The sequence below is a fragment of the Nelusetta ayraudi genome, unplaced genomic scaffold (genome assembly GCF_046127955.1).
Source record: "Nelusetta ayraudi isolate G7.1 ecotype Tasmania unplaced genomic scaffold, CSIRO-AGI_Nayr_v1 ptg000064l, whole genome shotgun sequence".
In the NCBI taxonomy this organism is placed as follows: domain Eukaryota; kingdom Metazoa; phylum Chordata; class Actinopteri; order Tetraodontiformes; family Monacanthidae; genus Nelusetta; species Nelusetta ayraudi.
In genome coordinates this window covers 2,044,484-2,066,137 of record NW_027466114.1, presented here as the reverse complement: position 1 = coordinate 2,066,137, position 21,654 = coordinate 2,044,484, and the positions used below count along the sequence as shown (strand labels likewise).

At 44.6% G+C, this 21,654-nt stretch overlaps 2 protein-coding genes and 1 non-coding gene across 5 annotated transcripts; 2 read left to right on the top strand and 1 right to left on the bottom strand.

Annotated features, from left to right (window-relative positions):
• Positions 1-3,742: 3,742 nt before the first annotated feature.
• anks6 (ankyrin repeat and sterile alpha motif domain containing 6) lies at positions 3,743-19,486 on the bottom strand. Of its 3 annotated transcripts, XM_076041347.1 has the most exons (20): positions 18,968-19,486; positions 17,141-17,359; positions 16,804-17,020; positions 16,547-16,697; positions 14,920-14,964; positions 14,631-14,835; positions 13,005-13,111; positions 11,628-11,779; positions 11,292-11,529; positions 10,632-10,681; positions 9,822-10,016; positions 8,531-8,693; positions 8,223-8,443; positions 7,946-8,138; positions 6,766-6,833; positions 6,473-6,589; positions 4,869-4,942; positions 4,787-4,830; positions 4,514-4,610; positions 3,743-4,403 (listed from the first exon to the last, which is right to left on the bottom strand). In XM_076041347.1, the coding sequence occupies exons 1-19, from the start codon at positions 19,306-19,308 to the stop codon at positions 4,522-4,524; spliced, it is 2,889 nt and encodes a 962-aa protein (XP_075897462.1). In that variant the 5' UTR covers positions 19,309-19,486; the 3' UTR covers positions 3,743-4,403; positions 4,514-4,521. The 3 variants fall into 3 exon arrangements, with proteins under 3 accessions (XP_075897462.1, XP_075897463.1, XP_075897464.1); XM_076041348.1 differs by lacking the exons at positions 4,787-4,830; positions 4,869-4,942 and having other exon boundaries at positions 3,744-4,403; XM_076041349.1 differs by lacking the exons at positions 4,787-4,830; positions 4,869-4,942 and having other exon boundaries at positions 3,744-4,403; positions 16,804-17,005.
• A 729-nt stretch (positions 19,487-20,215) lies between these two features.
• Positions 20,216-21,618, top strand: rps20 (ribosomal protein S20). The gene is made up of 4 exons (XM_076041345.1): positions 20,216-20,369; positions 20,934-21,033; positions 21,234-21,307; positions 21,399-21,618. Exons 1-4 carry the CDS (start codon positions 20,367-20,369, stop codon positions 21,579-21,581), a joined length of 360 nt encoding a protein of 119 aa, XP_075897460.1. The 5' UTR covers positions 20,216-20,366; the 3' UTR covers positions 21,582-21,618.
• Positions 21,078-21,147, top strand: LOC142898432 (small nucleolar RNA U54). The gene has a single exon (XR_012928589.1). It is a non-coding gene; the product is annotated as a small nucleolar RNA U54 (small nucleolar RNA).
• Positions 21,619-21,654: the final 36 nt, after the last annotated feature.

The window sequence follows — 21,654 nt, the reverse complement described above, 5'->3', positions numbered from 1 at the left end:
CACTTTGACCTTCAAGTGCTTTAGGCCGGGCTGGGAGAGATCAGCATCCTTTTTAGGGGAGACTGGGTAAAGCTGGAGGCTGAGCTAGTGACACGTCTATTAACATTAAGCCCAGGACAACGTCGCACACCAACAAAGAAGCAATACTTGTGTTTGGGGTCGAAGAGTAAAAAAAAAGAAGATTAGTATTAGGGAATTACCAAAATTGTTAGTGCTAGAAAATTATTACTTGCTAAATGAGAAAGAAGAACGCAACGACATACATGTTACATGGTCAATATACTGGTTGTAATTGTGTGTGTGTGTGTGTGTGTGTGTGTGTGTGTGTGTGTGTGTGTGTGCGTGTGCGCGTGTGTGTGTGTGTGTGTGTGGCCGAAAATCCTAGTCCTGGGTATCTGTAATGTTTTAAAGAAATTTCAAAACCTTTCATTTTTCAATAGCTGAACACAGCAGAGTTAGTTGTTGTTTTTTTCCTGACGCATCATGCGTCCAGAACTGGCTCTGACGAGGCTTGCAAATGATCCCATGGAAAATATTTGGTTTGTGGATGTGTTTGTCAAAAGGTTGCTTTTGTTTTAGTTCTCATCTTCATCATCTCTAAAAAGGTGAAGAGAAGTAACAACCTTGGTGTTGCGCAATGCTGGAAAACACAAGGAGCAAGTGAGTCACCGTTGTTAGCATTGTTAATGTTGACAGCGGAAGGCTTATGTAAAATATCTGCTCAGTTTTTTTTGTTGTTGTTTTTTTTTGCTTTTTGCGCAAAAACAGCGGCCACGGCGACGACGGGCGAGTTAGGGCTTCCCGCTAAAGCACGTCACTGCCTGAAGGTTGAAGGGTTGAGCTTGGAGAGTGTAAAATATGACATCAGCATGCTGAAACCAACCCGACAAACCCCACTCGCCACTAAGTTGCATACACTCTCTTACACACACACTCACACTCTCTCAGTGTAGGTGCACAATTGCCCCAGGTGCCCCAGGGCCAATAGCCAGAGAGTGGATTTTATGTTGGTGGTAATTACTGTACAGTTTTGTTTTTGTTTTTTTTGTATTGTTTTCAGTGCTGTCGTTTCCCCACTATGGATCAATAAAGTACATCTGTTCTATTCTTTTCTATTACTTTGGGACATAAAGCATATTTGCGCACTTTTAATTTTGCCAGCACTGGACACACTGGACACACTGGACACTGATAGACACACCGGCGTCTCTATCAGTGAACTCCCCCTTATCTACTTATTATTTTTTTTTTTTTCATTTGCTCGCACCACTTCTCAGAATATACATTTTACACGCTCAAGTTTTAGAAAAAAAAAGAAAGAAAAAGTCCCTTTGCGTGTCAATGGACGCTCCTACCTCTCCTAGGCTTGTCAGAGTTGATTCCGTCCACCGGTGACCCCTCCTTGAAACATCTTTTCTGTTTTTCTGGAGATCTTGACTCGACTTTTGTTTGGAAAAAAAAAAAATCAGCCAATTCAGCTTTGTTCTTTGTCATCGTTTCGAGGGCGAACTGTTACTGTGTTTTTCTGAACTTGTGTCTTCTGTGAAACACTCTGTATTGTTACAGGCGGCGGGGGGAGGCGGGAAATCTGTCCCTGATTGACTTTTTTTTTTTTTTTTTTTTAAGCGTAGGTTAATAAAGACACTCGAGTCCTCTCTTCCTGTCAAAAAGGGACAAAGGCAACGGAGGCGGTTTGTTTTGACAGCAACAGTTGGAGCTGTGAATAAAAACAAATCCGCCAAAAAAAGAAAAAAGAAAGAGAGAGGCTGTTTTCGTCACTGAACACATATCCTGTCAAACAGACGAGTGAAACCGATTGGGAGGAAATCAAATGAGTCACGCTGGCCAAAACGTCTCAACCACGTTAATATGCCCCTCCCACTCACACCCCGTCTACTTTCTTTCTTTTTTTCTTCTTCTTCTTTTTTTCCTTTTTTTTTTCTTCTTTTAAACACACAAGGAAACGCGTCGCCTGCCTGTCCAGTCAATCAGATGCCAGCTAATCTGAAATAATCCCGGCGACGACAACGTTACTGGCGAGCCGGGCATTGTGCGCCGCCGAGGTTTGGTGAAAGTGTTTCGCATTCGCAGAAGTCGGCCAATCTGAAACGCGAGCTCGCAGCTGATGGTGGCGCTCACATGGTGACAGCCATGATAACAAAACACTGTAGCCGACACAGACGTTGGAGTGTGTGTGCTCGCAGGTCATGTGTTTTTGTATGTGTGTGTGTGTGTGTGTGTGTGTGTGTCTGGCCTTTATTGTGGAAAATAGCTAAACTAAGCTAATAGCTTAGTTTAGCTAATTTTGATTGATTGGTTGGTTCTGCTGGTATTTCGATGTTTCGTCTGGCAGGCGAGCGGAAAGATGACACTCGGAAGACAGACGGTAGAAGTCTAGGGGGTTTGGACGTTTGCATGAGAACCGGGGTTCGAACCATCTAAACTTTCCTGTAAACTTTGTCCAAAAAAAAAAAAAAAAAAGCTGTTCTGCGCAGAATAGCGTTGGGATTTTTTTTTTTGCACAAAACTCAAAGTATGAAAGCAGAAGTATAGAAACTTTCGATCTTATCTGCTTACTCTTGATTATCTCTTAAATCTGTCCCCCTGAATCCCATTGCAAATCTAAGAAAATAGCTATAACAATATAACACATTTGTGACATACAGTATATTAAATTTGTAGTAGTAGCATTTATAGTAATCCTGTTATTATCATCATTCTTCTTCTTATTATTATTATTGTTGTTGTAATAATAATAATAACAATAACAACACATTTTACTAAACAGACCAATAATTATTATTTCAGTCTTTCATAGTGATTATTCATAAAATAGAATATGATCAAAATCATATCGCCTTTTTAATGTGAATTCCCAACTGATGACGGTGATGTAATTATTTGGTTTGGGCTTTTTTTTTCTTTTTTTTTTAAAACTGGTAATGCGTTCATCGTCATTCAAGTCTCAGGTGAACTTTCATAGGTCCTGACTTTTCCTCTCAACGTGAAAAATAATATCAGCAATTTTTTTTTTTTTTTACATCTGACAGCAACGATATTAAAAGTTATAAACCGCTGAAGCGCAATAGAAATTGTATTAGTTCCGAAACTATTAGCGTGAGTGAACCTTGGCCAATTTAGAGAAGAGAGAAGAAGAAAAAACTTTTGGGTGCTGAAATGAATGGCGAAGAACATTCCCGGAAAAAAATCATCATAACGTCTGTATCTCTTATTGAACTGCTTCTACTTACATCGACTAGAGCTGACTTTGATGTGACGACTGAGCTCGTGGCTTCTTGTGGAGAACGTTAGAGGCCTGCTGATTTATTACGGCAGGAAGCCGCTGCCACCTTGTGGAAAGAACGATGATGTGACACAAGTACGACTTAAAATTTACATTCATTTTCCTACGATTAAATCAGAATTGCCCAAAATAGTTTTGTGCAACCGTATGAAATTCTCACTTTTAAGCCTTTAACGTTGGTAACTTTCAGATATTAAATCAGTCGTTGAAAATTGGCATATATCTCACATAGAAGGTTCCTGAACAGGAGGTGACGCCGTCATCATTTTAACAGCTGGTTTAAGCGAGTTTTCAACAACAAAATGTCTGCATGCAGCTTGACTGCTTGATCAGATTTTCAAGGAACAAAAAAACAAAAAACAAATGCGCTTATTGTTTTCAATGAAATATTTATTCATCCATGACATCGCGTCCGTCACTGGAGACTAACATCGCGCGCGGTCCACGGGAAGGAAGACACTGTTTGACTGAACTTCTCTCTTTTTTCATCTACTTTTAACCCCCTTTTGTTTTTTTGAGTGTCTCAAACTCCATTTTACTGGCGGATACCTTTCTTTTTTTGATTTCACTTCTTTCTTTTTTTTGCGCTCTCTTCCTTTCACCATCGAAACACAGATGGTTTACCTTTCACATTTGTTCCGATAAAGGTCTTGCTTGCCCGTCGGTCGGCGCTCAATCCAACGTCAACTTCACCTTCCCCATCTCCGTTTTGGCAAAATGTGTGGTTTTTTTTTTTTTTTCTTTCTTTTTTTTGCTGCACATCATGTGCTCTGTAGAAAAAAAAAAAAAAAAAAACCCAGCAGAGCCTTGAACTCGCCAACCCCTGTCTCTTCTGCCAGAGGATCCATCCTCGAGGCAGCTTTCCTCCACAAGGGGGCCTCGTGAAAAACAGTTCATCAGGCCCGACTGGTCGCTTTGCAGCCGCACCTCCGGGCGGTCGCTGGCGTCCACAAGACTCTGCACGGCTTCTCTCCTCAGCCTTTCAAGTCCTCAACACTTCTCTCTTGCCCGACGGTAGCTTTGCCGTACTCGCGCCGCACTCTGTGCGTCTACCTTTTGTTGGACGAGCGGACCTGATGCCTCATCCAGCCAGTCGGTGCTGGTGCAGAGCGGCCCGAGCAGAAGATAGCGCAAGACATGGAAACGGATTAATATCATTTTGCGTGTTTTGCGCGTGTTTTGCAGAGTTCTAAAAGCGTTGACACTCACAGCGCGGTTCACCAATCTGCCTCGGGTTGCTGGCGCTGCTGCCGAAGGACGACTGGAAGTTGTGGATGGTCTCCTGAAGGATCTGCCTTTCCCGGCCCTGGCGGAGGTCGGCAATTAAAAAACGCTTCTTAAATTTTCATACATTTTTTTTCTTTCTTCTGCCTGGTTTTTCAAAGGAATGTTTTCCTCGGGTATAACAAAAACAGCTTGGATGGATCTGCCTCATGGATCACGTTGGCAAAGAGTCAATAGAGAGTGTCAGGGGTTTGTTACCGACAGATAAGCGAGGCGGCCGAGGCCGTAGCGAGTTCGAAGGGGGTTCGCCCGTCCTTGACATGTTTCGGGTGAGCTCCCGCCTCCCTCAGAAGTGTCAGCTGGTGGCGTGTGCGGCTCGTCTTCATCAGCTGATGTCATGGAAGCGTGACCGGCCTGTCGAGACGAGTGACGAGTCACACGCGCCACCGGCTGACACTTCTGAGGGAGGCGGGAGCTACGCCGAAACATGTCGAGGTAGGACAAACACCCCTCGCCCGAACAAAAGAAAGACACAAAACTCAGGGCTTGTAGCTCCTGAGGTGTCACACTTAGGCCTACATGGATTAATACACCTCAAAATGGCAACAGTATGACACCATGGCTGGAAAATCCATACGAAATCACACTTACACATGATGTCACCTTAATGGGGGCTAGTTACAGTTAGCAACACTTTAAAGGTCCATTGTGTAAAATGTGGCTTAATATATGAATTTCATACTCGCAAAAGATTATAATACAGACCATAAATAAAAGTGTACACTCAAAATACAATAACAGCGATTTGGTTTTCCTACCCATAGTATAATTCTTAGTTATCTATAAGAATATACATAGAGCCAGGGTCTTGCTCCCAGTTAGCTGCCATCTTGCACCACCATATATTTACAGTTTCGAAAACAAAGTTTCAACGAGTTGCGCCAACACACCACGTTATTTTAATTATACATCGCAGACGATTCGGCGACGACATTTTTACCTTCTCCCCCCTCAGCCATCGTGGTAACTAACCAAACTCCGGCTTTAGTCAAGTCCCGAGGCTCTCGCGAGTGCTCATCCAATCACGGGACGGGCACGTGTGAGGTTCGGCGGGAGACTTTCCAGTTGGCCGCGGTGTCGGCACGCCAGACACCTTGAATGGCTGTCGCAGAGTTCATAGAACCCGACGACGCAAGCTAGCTGAAGTACGATTGGGTGAAAACTACACGGCGATGTACAACACTGAAAGCAGCGCAACCGAATGGATATCATATGACATGGAGAGAACAGACGATGGAGGATCATTTTATTTACACACATACGAAAAAAGAAAAAAAAAATTATTACTTTTAGATAACATAATATATTCCTTTAATAGTCCCACAGTGGGGAAATTTCCATCAATTTTTTTTTTAAATTTTAACTAAATTAAAAATATTTTTGAGTATGTTTGAGCTAGCAGAGAAGGCCTCACTGGCCCTGACGACCCGCCGCTGCATCGTAGAAATCCCTGTAGTCCCTTTCCAGACTAGCTTTTAGCCGCCGCACAATGTTTACGTCGCACCCTGAACCCTATTGCATCCGCAGCCTCTTTTGTGCCTAGATGGAGCTCACCGGCGACAGAACAAAAACCAAGGGCGACTAAACCGCAATCCAACGGCGGTCGGTCGGTCGGCAAAACGCTTGAGACTTGAAGCGCAAGCGATTCAGCCGCCGCGCACGGCTGCCCCCTTGAGGAGCACGGCTGCCGGAGCGCCCCGGCCCAGGTCGACGTCTGCTGGCGTGGGATGCACATTTACAGTTTAGCCTGACATTAAGGTTGATTTACACTGGAAGTGGAGAGGCGGGGGGGGGGGGGGGGGGGGGGGGGGTGGGCGGCTTCGAGAGCGGATATCCCCGAGAGGAATGTCACTGGGAGGATGATAGATTTGAAACCAAACACACCTTCCCAGCGTTGAGCTCTGATATGGCGGCCAAGATCTGCTGTCTGGGCCCATCTGTTTTAATGCCCAGCTCCTTCAGGTCTCCATCTGTTAGAGTCAGGAACGCCTCCATGTCGACCTAGAAGAAGGGAGCGGAGGACGCTGCTTCAAATGTGTTCCCAATTCACTATGCAGCACAGTGCAGCGGGCTCTGTGGTTTTGCGATGCAGTAAAAGGAAAGTGGTAAAATATATTTTTTTGAATTATTTGGCGTTTGGAAGTCCCCTTTCACGCAAAGGGTGGACATAAAAATACCTCCTGCTCCTCGAATATTGGCTGGTATTTCTCCAGGGACAGCTTCTTCAGGATACTGGAGAGCTCATCTGGAAGAGACGAAACGGGATTGGAAGCTGAAAGTGAGCGCTCGCGGCCAGGATTGATTTATTTTGCTGGTTAAGATGCGCAAAACCTAAAGAAAAACTTGTCACTACGTGTTGTTGTTGTTGTTGTCGTGTTGGAAATGGTCAAATGAAAACTAACTCATTAACATCGCTTGCACAAAAAAATAAAAAATATACAATATCTTTTCAAGAATATATATATATGTGTGTGTGTGTGTATATACTGTACATATATACATGTATACATATATCTGTAAATATATGTATATATGTGTATATGTATATGTATGTATGTATATGTATATATATGTGTGTGTATATATATAAGTATACATATATATATATGTAAATATATATACACATATATATGTACATGTACAGGTACTACCCGAAAAATTAGAATATCAAGTAAAAATTGTTTTATTTTGGCAATTTAACATAAAAGATGAAACCAACAAATTGTATTCAGCCATTCCACGAAAAATTGACATCTCTCAAGCAGTTCCGTGTTGTAACTCTGCTGATTAAGATTTCCAGCTTATTAAAATCACAAACCCACAAACTAATTTTCCGAGTTTTTGAATTTGAGTTTGGGTTTTTTTTGAGCTGCAAGACCCGATCAGCAAAATCCAAAGAAATTAAAAACTTGAAATATATTGATTTGCATATTATTCCTTTACATAATATGTCAAATTCACCTTTTAAGTTGAATTTGCAGAAATACAACAACCTTTTCAGGGTATTCTAATTTTCTGGGTAGTACCTGTATATATGTGTGTGTGTATATATGTATACATATATATATATATATATATATATATATATATATATATATATATACATACTTATTTGTGCATTTTGATAATGCTGAGTTGGGCTTCAGATTATTTTGTGTTTTGACTTTAACAATGCATGCAACGGTTCGAACAACTCTCAATGTTTTCCAGATTAATTTGAGGTGAACGAAAAATCCACAAAAAATTGAAAAAAAAACAAAAAACATTCCAGCGACAAAACAGGTCCGAATGTTTTTGCGCAAAACAATTCATTTTTTTTTCTTTCTTCGGTTCCTCCTTTTCTCTGCAAGATCCTACCTTCATCTGTTATCGTCCCGCTGCTGGAGCCGCCGCTGCTCTTGGAGCGGGGGTGCGAGGAGGCGGAGGACAGGGAGTCCCCCGGCCCGGCCGGAGGCTTCGGCGTCGGGGACGGAGACGGAGTCAGGGTGGGCGACGTGCTCTTGGAGGTGGAGGAGTTGCCCGACTGAGGTCTCTTCTTCAGCTCCATCTTCTGCAAACACACAAAGACGCGAGGTCAACGGGTTAGCTCCGCCTAATCCGACTTAAAAAAAAACGCCCGCCGGACGACGCAGACCCTGCGGGAGTGGACGTCCGAGGCCGCCAGGCTGGGGTGGGAGTTGATGTCGGGCAGGCTGGTGTCGGGCAGCAGCAGCGTGGGGACGGAAGGCGGCGCCGGGGGCTGGCTCTGGCTCTGGGTCTGGGTCTTCTCCGGACTGGGCGGCTTCACGTCCATCAGGCCCGCCGCCCGCTTCCTCTGGGCGGCTATCTGGGAGAGAACGCTGTCCGCGCTGCCCCCTAGTGGAAGAAATAAGTCAGCGTAAATGACCCTTCCGCTTTCCACCGAGGGGGCCGGTTTGGCAAAATGCGGGCGTTCACTCGGACCCGAGCGGTTGTGGGAGTTCTGGGTCATCCCCGCCACTCCGCTGGAGCCTCCCGAGGAGTGAGGGGAGTGGTAGTGGCCCGAGTTGGAGGGAGAGGAGGAGGAAGGACCCTTGGCGATGTTGGGAAACTTGATGGATCTGCTCACAACGCGACTGATGGACGTCTGAAATTCAAAATGAGAGACAAGCGGGGGGGGGGGTAATCAACCGTCCATCCGTTTTTCAGTACCTGGAGCCTCTTCCAGCTGTCAAAGCGCAAAGTCGTCCGTTCATCGCAGGGCCATACGGGCCTCGCTCAGACTGCTAGCCAAAATCTGATTTGTAGCTCATCCAGACTGAAACCGGACGGCGGCTCTTTTGTAGTCTGAACAGTCACAAACCACATGAAATCCGATTTTTGCGAGACGGATTGGGGAGGTAGTTTCGAATCGCATTTGGTCCGATGCGTCTCGGTGTGAACAGCTCCAAAAGACACCGATGGGTTTTGACTGTCCGTGACGTCACTCTACGCGACGCGAGACCCGATGTGCCACCAGAGGGCGCCATTCCAGGTGCAGCGCTCTAACGCAGACCTGGGCAAAGTACGGCCCCGTGGGTCTAAGTCCGGCCTGTGTGAGGCTGATTCCCCCCCCCCATCCCATCAACGAAACTTTGCCGGCACGTTAGCGTAGCGCAAGAGCATTGGTGTCCTCCCCCCGGGACGTTAGCGCGACCGTTAGCACTACCTTAGCGTAGCGCGATAGCAAAAGCGGGACGCATGCCGGGACGCAATTTCACACCAGTTACCCCCCCCCCAACCCGCCGACAAAACCTCCGCGGCCCGCCGACACGACTCAGGTTTGTCATGTGGCCCGTTGCAAAAAATAATTGGCCACCCCTGCTCTAACATAATGGAGCAGACGGAACGTCGTCGCGACAGCAAGCTGTCAGACCGGTCAGTAATGCGGCCCAGTCTGAACAGAGCCAGGCCTCTTTTGGACGCTTGAAAAATCGGATTTGAGAAGGAATCTGATTGGAATCAGATTCGCCTGCAGTCTGAACGCGGCCATTAGAGACAAACAACCATTTTGCACTCACACACACACACACACACACACACACACACACACACACCTACAGACAATTTACAGTTTCTAATTCACCTCACATGCATGTTTTTGGACCGTGGGAGGAAGCCGGAGAACCCGGAGAGAACCCAGGAACCTTCTTGCTACGGAGGCGGCAGCGCTAACCACTGCGCCACCGTGTCGCCCCAGAAAAACGAACAATAAAAAAAAAAAAAAAAAACTCACAATGTCCGAGTTGCCGCTGCTGTTCAGCTTCCTCTGCGACGGCATGGGCAGGCGGGGCGCTTCGCTCTTCCCGTCCCGGGGCTGGCGCGAGCGGTCGGAATTCCACGGCTCAAAGTTGGACGGCGGCAGGAAGGGTGGGATCACCGCCTTCAGCTTGTCAGTCGGCAACCGGGTCAAGGGCGCGTTGCTCCTGAGCTGAACGAGACGCAACGCTTAGAACGGACCGTACCAGTTAAACCAGCGCAACTTAAGTTGGAACCCTTTTGATCCGTTTTCGATTACGTCGACTGGTTTCAAATGTTTTTACTGTCAGACTAAACCAAGAAGCAACTGCTGCCGGCTGTCATTAAAAGACCACCCCCCCCCCCAAAAAAAAATAATAATAAAAATAAAGACATGCGGGAAGTGACAAGTTTTCACAATTGCCACAGAGATTAGCATGACAGCGGCAGCTTTCTACAGAACCAGACTGTCATTTCACATTAAAGGTCCAGTGTGAAATATTTGGCTTCATTTATTTTCAGATTGGTAAAGGCTTAATATACTGCCCATAAATACCTGTGTGTATTGAAAAAAAAAGTGTACGATCACAGAACATTAAAAGTAATTTGGGTTTGGGTACGCAGGCCACCGTAGCTCACCGGCAAGGTCAGGATGGCGGAGGAAAGACGCCGCAATCTAAAATAGAACCACTTTGATGCGCTGTTGTTCTCCAAAATCTCCAACTATTACACACTTAACCTTTAACGTGGAACTTTAGCATTAAACATTGTCTCTTTTACCAATAGGAGGCGTCGAGCACACACCTACCATAGTGGTTATAAGGAGGTCCTCCTTTTCTGAGGATGGCCTGCAGTGACCTGTAAAACACACACACACACACACACACACACACACACACACACACACACACACACACACACACACACACACACACACGCACATTTAATAAAGGAGGAGGGCTGCAGGCGGAGTTACACAAAATGGACAGATGGATGGATGGATTTTATAATACAGTGGCGGGCCGTCATGCAAGGCTTTCTCTGCTGGCCTAACCATACTTAATGAATGAATGAATTAATATGTATACTTATATATATATATATATATATATATATATATATATATATATATATATATATATATATATGTATGTATATATATATATGTATGTGTATATATATGTACGTATATATATATATATATATATACGTACATATATATACACATACATATATATATATACATATATATATATAAGTATACATATATATATATATATACATACATACATACATATATATATATGACTAAATATGTATGTATGTTTTGATGATATATATATACATACATATATATATATATATGTATATATATATATATATATATATATATATATATATATATATATATATACATATATATATATATACATATATATATATATATATAAAAGTGGCCCCCAATCACCGGCTTCCTTGCTCTTGACCGCCCACGCCGCGTTCACGTCGCTGCCTCCCTGGGCGGGGCTCGGCGCCGGCGCCCCGTTGGACGCGGCCGGGGACTTCCCGTCGGCCTTCATGGTCGCGTCCAGCGGGGTCTCGCCGTCGTCCGGGAACGGCGCCAGGCGGTTGTAGGAGAGGCCGTGCCTCAGCGTGTGGGTCAGCTTGAGCCGCCGGAAGCGGTTGGACATCCGGTTCCACCAGGACTGGAGAGAGGAGCAGTTTTTCCCGTCGGGTCGTTTGCCGAGCGTTTCAGAGCCGACGGTGGAGGGGGGGGTTGGGGGGTGGGGGGACGCTGGCTCACCTTCAGGCCTCCCTTTTCGTCGGGCGGCACCGGGACGTTGCCGAGAGACTGCCGGGTCTTGGAGCGGGCCAGGGCGGCCCGGCCGCGGTGCTTGGACTTGTCGTTCTCCACTTGCATGCACACCGATCCCAGCAGACGCACCAGCTCGGTGTCTGACGGAGGGCGGAGAGAGGAGAGGGAGGAACAGGGGGATCGGTCAAGCGCAAGTGACGCGTGGGAAAACGATGCTAATTACGCACAGCTGCGTTAGAATACCACCCCCCCCCCTCCCCCGCAGCTCTGATGAAGACGTTATCATGTGTAACAAGAAATCACGGACGCAAACTCGTGAATTAAACGTCTGCCCATGGAGTGAGCTTCACGCCACAACTCACCACTGTTCTGGCTTTTGAGACAATTTATTCATTAATGTTAATGATAAATGACTCCTGCTTGTTATTAATTACACTGCTGATTTCAACTGAATATCTAAATGTTCTAATGGATAACTCATTTAAATGCCCAGTGTGTAAAATTTGGTCTACTTTATGATTTTTAGATTGGTAAAAGCTTAACATACTGCCCATTAATACATTTTTTTTTTAAAAAGTGTATATCCCCAGTACAATAAAAGTAATTTGTTCTTTTCTACCCATAGGGCAGTTACACTATACATGAGGAACATACATAAGATGAGTTTCCATTCCCCCTAGAATTTGGCAAAACCTAAAAAAACTTGGTTGGGGGAGGGGGGGGGGGGTCACGTGACCAGTTCACTTCAAGTGAAAATGGCGCGTTATGTTTGGGCAGAGGAGGAGACTTATTATTTTTATTTTTTTTACGTGACATTCTTGTCAGCAAACAACATGGAAATGCCGATTTATACGAGGAATTGGAAAATGTTTTGTACATCCGTCCTCGAGGGACGAGATTTTTACGAGAATTACGGCTTGTGTGCTTCACACCATTCAATGGAAACACCTGCAAATCGCAATTGTACTTTATCGAAGTTTTTGAAAGGTCGCTTTTATTTTGAAAAAAAAAAAAAAAAAAAAAAACTGTGATGGAAATATATGCAGCTCTAGATAAAGGGTCTTGGTCCAAGTTAGCTGCCGTCTTTGCACCGCCGTGTTTCCAATGAAGCTCAAAAAAACCAACGAAGAAGAAGGCGGACGAGGTATCGAGATTTGTGCGCAGCAGGCTACCGTAATTCGCTGGCGCGCTCGGGCAGAGGGAGAGAGCGAAAGAGCCCGCACTGGGTGTCGCCGTTGCTGTGTCTTCTCAAAATCTCCAAACATTGCTCAACTTTGACCTTCGAAATTTGCGTAGCGTGGCCCCACAATTTGTTTTCCACAGAGGTGTACAAACACGGCAATACGGGACGCAGGGGGGGGGTACCTGGGTCATTCAGAAGCATCACCAAATCGAAGGCCGTGTAGCCGTTTTTGGCTCGAAGGTTGACGTCAGCGCCCTGGCTCAGCAGGTACTTCACGATGTCAATATTCCTGGAACAGAACATCGAGACGCATTTTCATTTTCAGACGAGAGCGCTGGCTTTTCAAAAGGAGTTATGAATTATAACTCATGCAATTCTATTATATGCCCCAAAAATAAAGTATTTGGGATTTTTATTGCTCATCTAAGGGCCAATTCCAATTCCTCCCTTAACTACGTCCAAAGCTACGTCCAGTCTGTCAAGAAGACGACGACGACGAAGAAGAAGGAGAAGAAGAAGAAGAAGAAGAAGACGACGAAAAAGTAGAAGTCCTCCGTCGCTACACAACGAGGTACACAAGTCACGTGAAGCCGGGACCACCGGTCCGACTGACAAACATCGTAAAGTTAAAGAAAATAAACGTTACGCAACAACAATGTCAACAATCAATAAAAAAAATTCTTAAACTAGGACAATAAAATGGTTTTGTAATATTTATATCTATATTTATATCTATATTTATTCTATTATAAGAAAATACTTCCACTTGTGGCTCGCTTTTTTCATCGCCATCTTTTTCGAAGATGTCTTGGCGAAAATACGCAATGCCTTCTGGGTAGCCCTTACTGCCAAGGGTGGTGCCGGAGAATCTCAATGCTGAGGGCGATACAGCCCTTAAACTCGTCCCTCAACTTGACGTTCTGAGAATCAAGACAGCACTTAGGGCTGCACGATTATGGCCAAAATGATAATCACGATTATCTTAGTGAATATTAAAATCACGATGATTAATCACGATTATTCATCGGGGGTGCTGCTGGTTGGAAATTGTGCTAACCTCCCGGCATTTTATTTTTTTTTTTCATTGACGGGGGGGGGATAGCACGCTATCGCTATCGCGCTACGCTAACTTGGCAAAGTTACGTGCCGACAAAGTTTCGTTTGGGGGGGGAGTGGGTGTACTGTCTGCTCCCGACATTGTGTCTCTGTCTCTCTCTCACTCTCTCTCTCTCTCTCTCCCTCTCTCTCTCTCTCTCTCTCTCTCTCTCTCCCTCTCTCTTTCTCTCTCTCTCCCTCTCTCTCTCTTGAATCATTTGAGGCTGCCGCTTATGCTGCGGCACTTCCTGCCGCTGCTGCAGGATTTGCTCTATTTCGGCAGCTTAATGAAATCTTAACCTTGCGTTCGCCCCCTGGTGGTTGGATGGCTGAAAGTGCTTGATTTGACATGTACGGTAGCCGGCTTTTTAAATGTTAATATCGCCGACGATCAGCTTAATTTAATCGTGGCAGCCAATATCGTGATCGTGATTAAAATTCGATTAATTGTGCAGCCCTAACAGCACTTGCACCTCGCGTGAGCGCGCATTTTTGAGATTGAGGGTTGAGATTGGGGGTTAAGGGAGGAATTGGAATTCACCCCAAAGTCTCAAAAGGAGCCGACTCCCACGATATATTGTCGCAAAATGTCTGGAGATCTCCAGAAAACAGAGCATTTAGCCCTGTGTTTGTAGAGAGGCTTTTGGTTTTATCCCACTAGAAAGCCAGATTACGGCTGGAGAAGACAGTTAGAGCCCAGCGCTGAGACTCACCCGTGATACGTGGCCTGCATCAGCGCGGTCCACCCGTGGACGCCGTCCTGCTTGTCAACGTCGGCGCCCTTCTCCACCATGAGCTGCACCACTTCCAGCTGGCCGCTCACCGCCGCCATCATGAGGGGCGACGCCCCCTCCTGATTGGACGAGTTCACCTGGGCGGGGTCCTCCTCCAGGATCTCTTTGACCAACTGCGAATTCCCTGGGGAGAGCGAATTCACACAAGATCAGGATGGCGCGAAGCGGGGGAGGGGGGAGGGGGAACACGCCGCTTTGTTTGACTGACCCAACTTCAGGGCGCTGAAGACGTCCGGCCTTCTCCTTTCATCGTCTGTGAAAACAACAGAGTCGCTGCTGAGAATCACGTATGCGACACGTATGTTGACTGCGGTTCGCAGCGTTGGAGCACAGCGAACAGTGACTGTGTTGGAGCAACTGAAATAAGTAAAATCCTCATGAAGCTTTAAGCAGGATTCGAATTTGAAAATGAAAATGAAGTCAACACTGCGCCAAGATGGACCGGATGGACATGCATGCCCTGATCGAAAGAACTGGACTGAGGTGAAGCTGAACCACCCCGGTGATGAAAGCAATCTAACATCACTCTCACCTCCGTGTTTACTGGGACACAAGAGTGCGAATCCCGTTTCGAATACAGAGGACAGTAGAAACAGGTCGTCGTGCCGTGCCGGCGCCACAGAGGTCAACCAACGTGGCCTGGTTAACCGGAGAAAGATGCGTTTTGCGTGAATAATGGAACAAAAAAATATCATATCTCTCATATCATTTACTCTTACCGCTTCTCCTGCACTCAGGGTGGCGGGGGCTGCCGGAACAACGTGTTCCGAAATCTTCTAAGTGATTGCACTCTTGTATTTCAACTCTGTAAAGGTCCGGTGTGTAATATTTGGCTTGAATTCTGATTTTTATATTGTTAAAAACTTAATATACAGCCCATTAAGACATGAATACATGTGTATAAAAGTAATTAGTAGATTTTCATACATACTATATACATATATATATATACATATATACATATATATATATATACATATATGTATATATATATATATATATATATATATATATATATATATATATATATGTATACATATATATATATACATATATATATATATACATATGTATACACATACATATATATGTACATATATATGTATGTATATATACTGTATATATATTAATATACATATAGATATATATAGTTAGTGCATGATGGCGGTTCTGATTTTTATATTGTTAAAAACTTAATATACAGCCCATTAAGACATGAATACATGTGTATAAAAGTAATTAGTAGATTTTCATACATACTATATACATATATATATATACATATATACATATATATATATATACATATATATATATATATATATATATGTATATATATATATATATATACATATATATATATACATATATATATATACATATGTATACACATACATATATATGTACATATATATGTATGTATATATACTGTATATATATTAATATACATATAGATATATATAGTTAGTGCATGATGGCGGTTAGCTGCCATCTTACACCTCCATGTTTCTAAGGAAGCCTGGTGTGGACAATCCAGCTACCTGACAGCACGTTTCATAATTAGCGTGAACGCTCGAGTCTTCAAACGGACCAACGAAGAAGAAGGTGGACGAGGTATCCCAATTTCACTCCGCAGGCCACCGTAGCGCACAGGCAAGCCCAGCAGGGGGAGGGAGAGAGAGTGAAAGACGCTGCAATCTAAAAATGCAACCACTCGATGTCGCCGTTTCTTCTTCGAAATCCCCCATCTGCACACTTAAACCGTTGACGCACTCGTCTCGCTCATACTGCAGTTCGAGCGGGAACAGAGCAGGTGACAGAGACGGCAGCCAGACCTGTCTGAGGTCTGACGGTGGTGAGGGAGTCCAGGTAGGCCTTGATCTCTCTCTTTTTCAGCTGCATGGCGAGTTCGAAGGCCGTCTTGGACAGGACGTTCACTCGGTCGGCATCGGCTCCTCGCTCAACCAGCTGCTGAGTCACAGCCACCTTTGCAGGGGGTGGGGGGTGGGGGGGTGGGGGGGGAAACACACACAAAAAAACATCTTGATAAGATTCTCTTGAGGTTACAAACAAAGGGAACTTGCGCTCTTACTTTCCCACTGAGGGTGGCCACCATCAGCGGCCCCCAGCCGGTGGTCTTCTGGGAGAAGTTGACGTCGGAGCCCCACTCCAGCAGCAGGCGCACCACCGCCTCGTGGCCGTGCTGCGACGCCACCATCAGCGCCGTGATGTCCATGAATTCCCTTCCTCCGCCTCCTCCCGGGCAGCCATCACCGCCTCCAAAGCCAGGCGTGCTGGAGAAAGAGGACCTTCAATTCACAACACAGGGGACTTTATTCACGCGTGACTCCACTCTCCTCTTGCGACGGTGCATCGAATGAGGGGGTGATGGGTGATGGGTGAAAAAAAACAACAACAAAAAAAACCACCTGCAGCTGTTGTTGTTGTTTCCATTGGGGACGGCATCCGCAACCACGGCCAGGTGGTCGTAGTCGTCGACAAAGGCCCGGTTCTCGAGGAGCAGCTTGACCACGTGGTTGTGGCCCCCGCGGGCCGCCATGGTCAGTACACTTGCGCCGAGCCTGTTGCGTCCGTTGATTTCAGCCCCGTTCTCCAGGAGGATGTGCGCGACAGTGAGGTGACCAAACCTGGTTGAAAGGAGCGATGGACACCAAGACTCAGAGCTCAGGAAGCAAAGCATCTTCTATTCCCTGTGGACTGGACACACATTTCATAGATTGGATTTTCTTGACTTCAGAACGCGTTTTCTGAAACCAACCCACTGTGACACCTCTCCCAAGCGACCACATCCCCAGCTCGGCGCGATAGATAGATAGATAGACAGATAGATAGATAGATAGATAGACAGATAGATAGATAAATAGACAGATAGACAGATAGACAGATAGATAGACGGATAGATAGACAGATAGCTAGATAGACAGATAGATAGACGGATAGTTAGACAGATAGATAAATAGACAGATAGATAGATAAACAGATAGATAGACAGATAGACAGATCGATAGATAGACAGATAGATAGATAGACGGATAGATAGACAGATAAATAGATAGATGGGTAGACAGATAGATAGATAGATAGATAGACAGATAGATAGATAGATAGATAGACAAATAGATAGATAAATAGACAGATAGACAGATAGACAGATAGACAGATAGATAGACAGATAGATAGACAGATAGCTAGATAGACAGATAGATAGACGGATAGTTAGACAGATAGATAAATAGACAGATAGATAGATAAACAGATAGATAGACAGATAGACAGATCGATAGATAGACAGATAGATAGATAGACGGATAGATAGACAGATAAATAGATAGATGGGTAGACAGATAGACAGATAGATAGACAGACAGATAGATAGATAGATAGATAGATAGATAGATAGATAGATAGAATTGCACAAAGGTTCAAAGGTTCCGACCAGTGTTGGCGAGTAATCTACTACTGTAATTAAACTACTTTTTTATTATCAGAGTAAAGTAAGGGGATTACTGTTGCAAAACTGGTAATTATGCCATAATTACTTTATCAAGTAACAATTCTATTACTTCTCTGAAACATTTTGAAAGCTAGAAATATCTTATTATCCACAAAATCGTCTGAAATCCACAAAAAGCAAGGTCATTGACATGCGACGACGCACCGATACTAGCGTGGCGGCGGCCAAAGATAAAACAGCCATTGCGTTGGATAGCTGGAAATACAAACATTATTTTGAGTTCATCTCGTCTCAATCAAAGAATATTGTAGTTCGTTGTACGTTATGTGCGGGAAACAAGACGTTCTCAACTGTTACTTTATCCTTTTTTTTTTTTATTAAATTGAGTAATTCGTAATTTATTCCTTTTGATGCAAAGTAGTTCAATAAGTAATTAGATTACTTTTAAAATGAGTAATCAGTAGTTGGATTACTTTTATGGAGTAATCCCAACAACACTGGTTCCGACTCACTCCCTCTATTGTTTACGTGTTTGTTAACTGTGAGTCAAATGGGTAAATGGCAAAATGACTCACCTACACTGTAAAAAACAAAAAACAAAAACAACTGCAATAATAAAAAATAAATTAAAACACTGAATAAAAACTTCCATGGTGGTGTTGTCAGTTTATATGTTCCAAAGTTTCTGTAAGACATGTTGTACAGTTGATCATTTCTGCTCATTATTATTACTATTCAAAGACATAAATCAGACAGGGGAGCTTCCATCCCGCTGTCCCACCTGGCGGCTTGCATCAGCGGCGTCCAACCGTAGTTGTTGCGGCTGTCCACCGAAGCCCCCTTCCGCAGCAGGAAGCGGACCAGGTTCTCGTGGCCGCCGGCTGAGGCGAACTGCAGCGAGGTGTTGCCCTCCTCGTCGGTGCAGTCCACCGGCACCAGCGACAACATGTCGGCGGCGGCGGCGGCGGCGGCGCACTCGGAGCCGGCCTCGGACCGCAGCCTGCTCTGCCGCCCGGACTCTCGCGGGGCTCCGGGTTCCAGGATACCCCGAGCGGTCTCATAGTCGCCTTCGTCGCAGGCGCGGAGGAGCAGCAGCGAGTTGGCGGGGACCCCGAAATTCATGTCTTCGAAAGTGTCTCCGTCGTCATTGCGTCCCGTTCATCTGAAAGGAAGATAACTGATAACTTTCCCCCCTGTCACTTGGCGGCGGCCTGGGATTGGGAACCATGACGCACCCTAAAATCTGCTCCAGTCTCCTACTTTGTGACGCATGTTCTTCTTCTATAACCGAATACCTGAAGTTTAAGATGTCTGATGGCCCCGAAAAATGTTTTTCAACGCTAACTTCACGGGTTTGACTAAACAGCTTCCTGGCAACTTGCCGGCTCCAGCTCCGTTAACTTGTTTGGGAATTTGACGATGTGTAACGTTTGCAGTATTACACATGACATCCGCTTTTCCCTTGAAAATAAATGTCCGTTCATTTTGGTAATAAAAGCTTAAAATTCCTTTTTGTTTTAAATCACAGCTCTACTTCTTACTTGTTTGCCATTCTGAGATGTAACTCATATATGATAAATGCTGCAGTCTATAAGTACATTTTATATTTATCAAAAACACACCGGATGTGCATTTCTATAAAAATAAAAAAAATGCAACTTGATACTCTGGAAATACGTCACGCATTGCGTTACTGCCGTCTGGGGATTTCTTTCTAATCTTAAATGTGTAAAATATGATAAACTTGTCTACGTATGATGTATGCTAATTGTTGTCACTTGCATATATTTTTTTAACTTTTATTGTTTCATTTACACCAACACTTCTGCTATTTGGTCATTTTTATCCCACATTTGTACTGAAATCATCGCCCTCATTAATCTTCTATTGCATAAATCAATGGCGAAACTATCAAAACATCTGCATTCGTTGTTACATCTCGCATTTGCGTCTCTTTGAAATCTATTCTATTCTGGCACCACTTGATGACGCTGTAGGATAGATGACACAAAAACGCCAAAGAAGAAGTGAGAGGAACCCGGATGTGTGGTACATATTCCGGCTATGAGCCTCTGTCCGGCCCTTTTCGTGAAGAGCTAACCACGTTGTTGGCTGCTGTTCCTGGCTCACCGCTGTTCGTTTGAATTTTTTTCCGAATAAGTCGGTCAGGAATATTCACTATGGTACGTGCTGCTCCGTTACCACGCCCGTTGTAAAACACATTGTTTCTGCAAATGAGTTTTTTTGAGTTACGTGCGTAAACTTGGACGCGCATATTTACGGCTAGCTCTGATAGCATTTTGCCGCTTAAAATGACGTTTTCGCTGTCTCCACAGTTGCCTAAAGTTATAGGTCCGTCGTTATTTGTTAATGTTATCATTATTAAAAGCGCATCCTTATTCCCTCACATATTTTAGTCATGTTCGAGGCCGTAAGCATTTCTTTTGACGTTGTAACTGCTAAGAGACTACTTCCACATGCTAGCTCGGTGGTGCGTTCGTATATCACGGAAATCTGAGATTCCTAATGTGAGGAATTGACAGATGTGACGCCCGTTTTGGTTTAATTGAAATTGCCTTGAATTTGGGCTAAATAATTGCACGTTTAACAAACGAATCATTTCTTTTTCAGTTCTTAGATTTTTACTAAGTTTGGTTCGAGCTCATGGCAGTCAAATCTCGTAAGGTTTTTTTTTGTGTGTGTGTGTGTGTCTGTGTGTTAATACTGTCGTTTCCCCACTCATGTAGGCTTTCAAGGACACTGGCAAGGCACCTGTTGAGACCGAGGTCGCCATCCACCGCATCCGCATCACCCTCACCAGCCGCAACGTCAAATCTCTGGAGAAGGGTAAATAAACGCTGGCAAATGGTCACAGCAACTTGCGAGACACCTGAGCAATGAGGATAAATTTCCCGTGTGATGCACCCTGACGACACGTATACGCTATTCTGAGCAACGACTTCCTGACATGTTGCACTCGCACCGTTTTAAGACGTTTCTGACGAGGGTTTTTTTTTTTTTTTTTTTGTCTTTGTTTTTAACCATAGTCTGTGCCGACCTGATCCGTGGGGCTAAGGAGAAGAACCTCAAGGTGAAGGGACCAGTCCGCATGCCAACCAAGGTACCTATGGTCATACTACCAAAGCAAGGTTTTATTCTTCTGCCTTCTTCTTCTTCGCACAACTAAACCGTTTTGCGTTTCTCCCCGTCAGACTCTGCGCATCACCACCAGGAAGACCCCCTGCGGTGAGGGATCCAAAACTTGGGATCGCTTCCAGATGAGGATCCACAAGCGTCTGATCGACTTGCACAGTCCGTCTGAGATTGTCAAGCAGATCACCTCCATCAGCATTGAGCCCGGCGTAGAAGTCGAAGTCACCATCGCCGACGCATAAAACCGATGCAGACGATTCAATAAAAGTTTTGAATGCGTTTTGATCGCCGGTGTCGTCATTGGCAGGAGGAAAT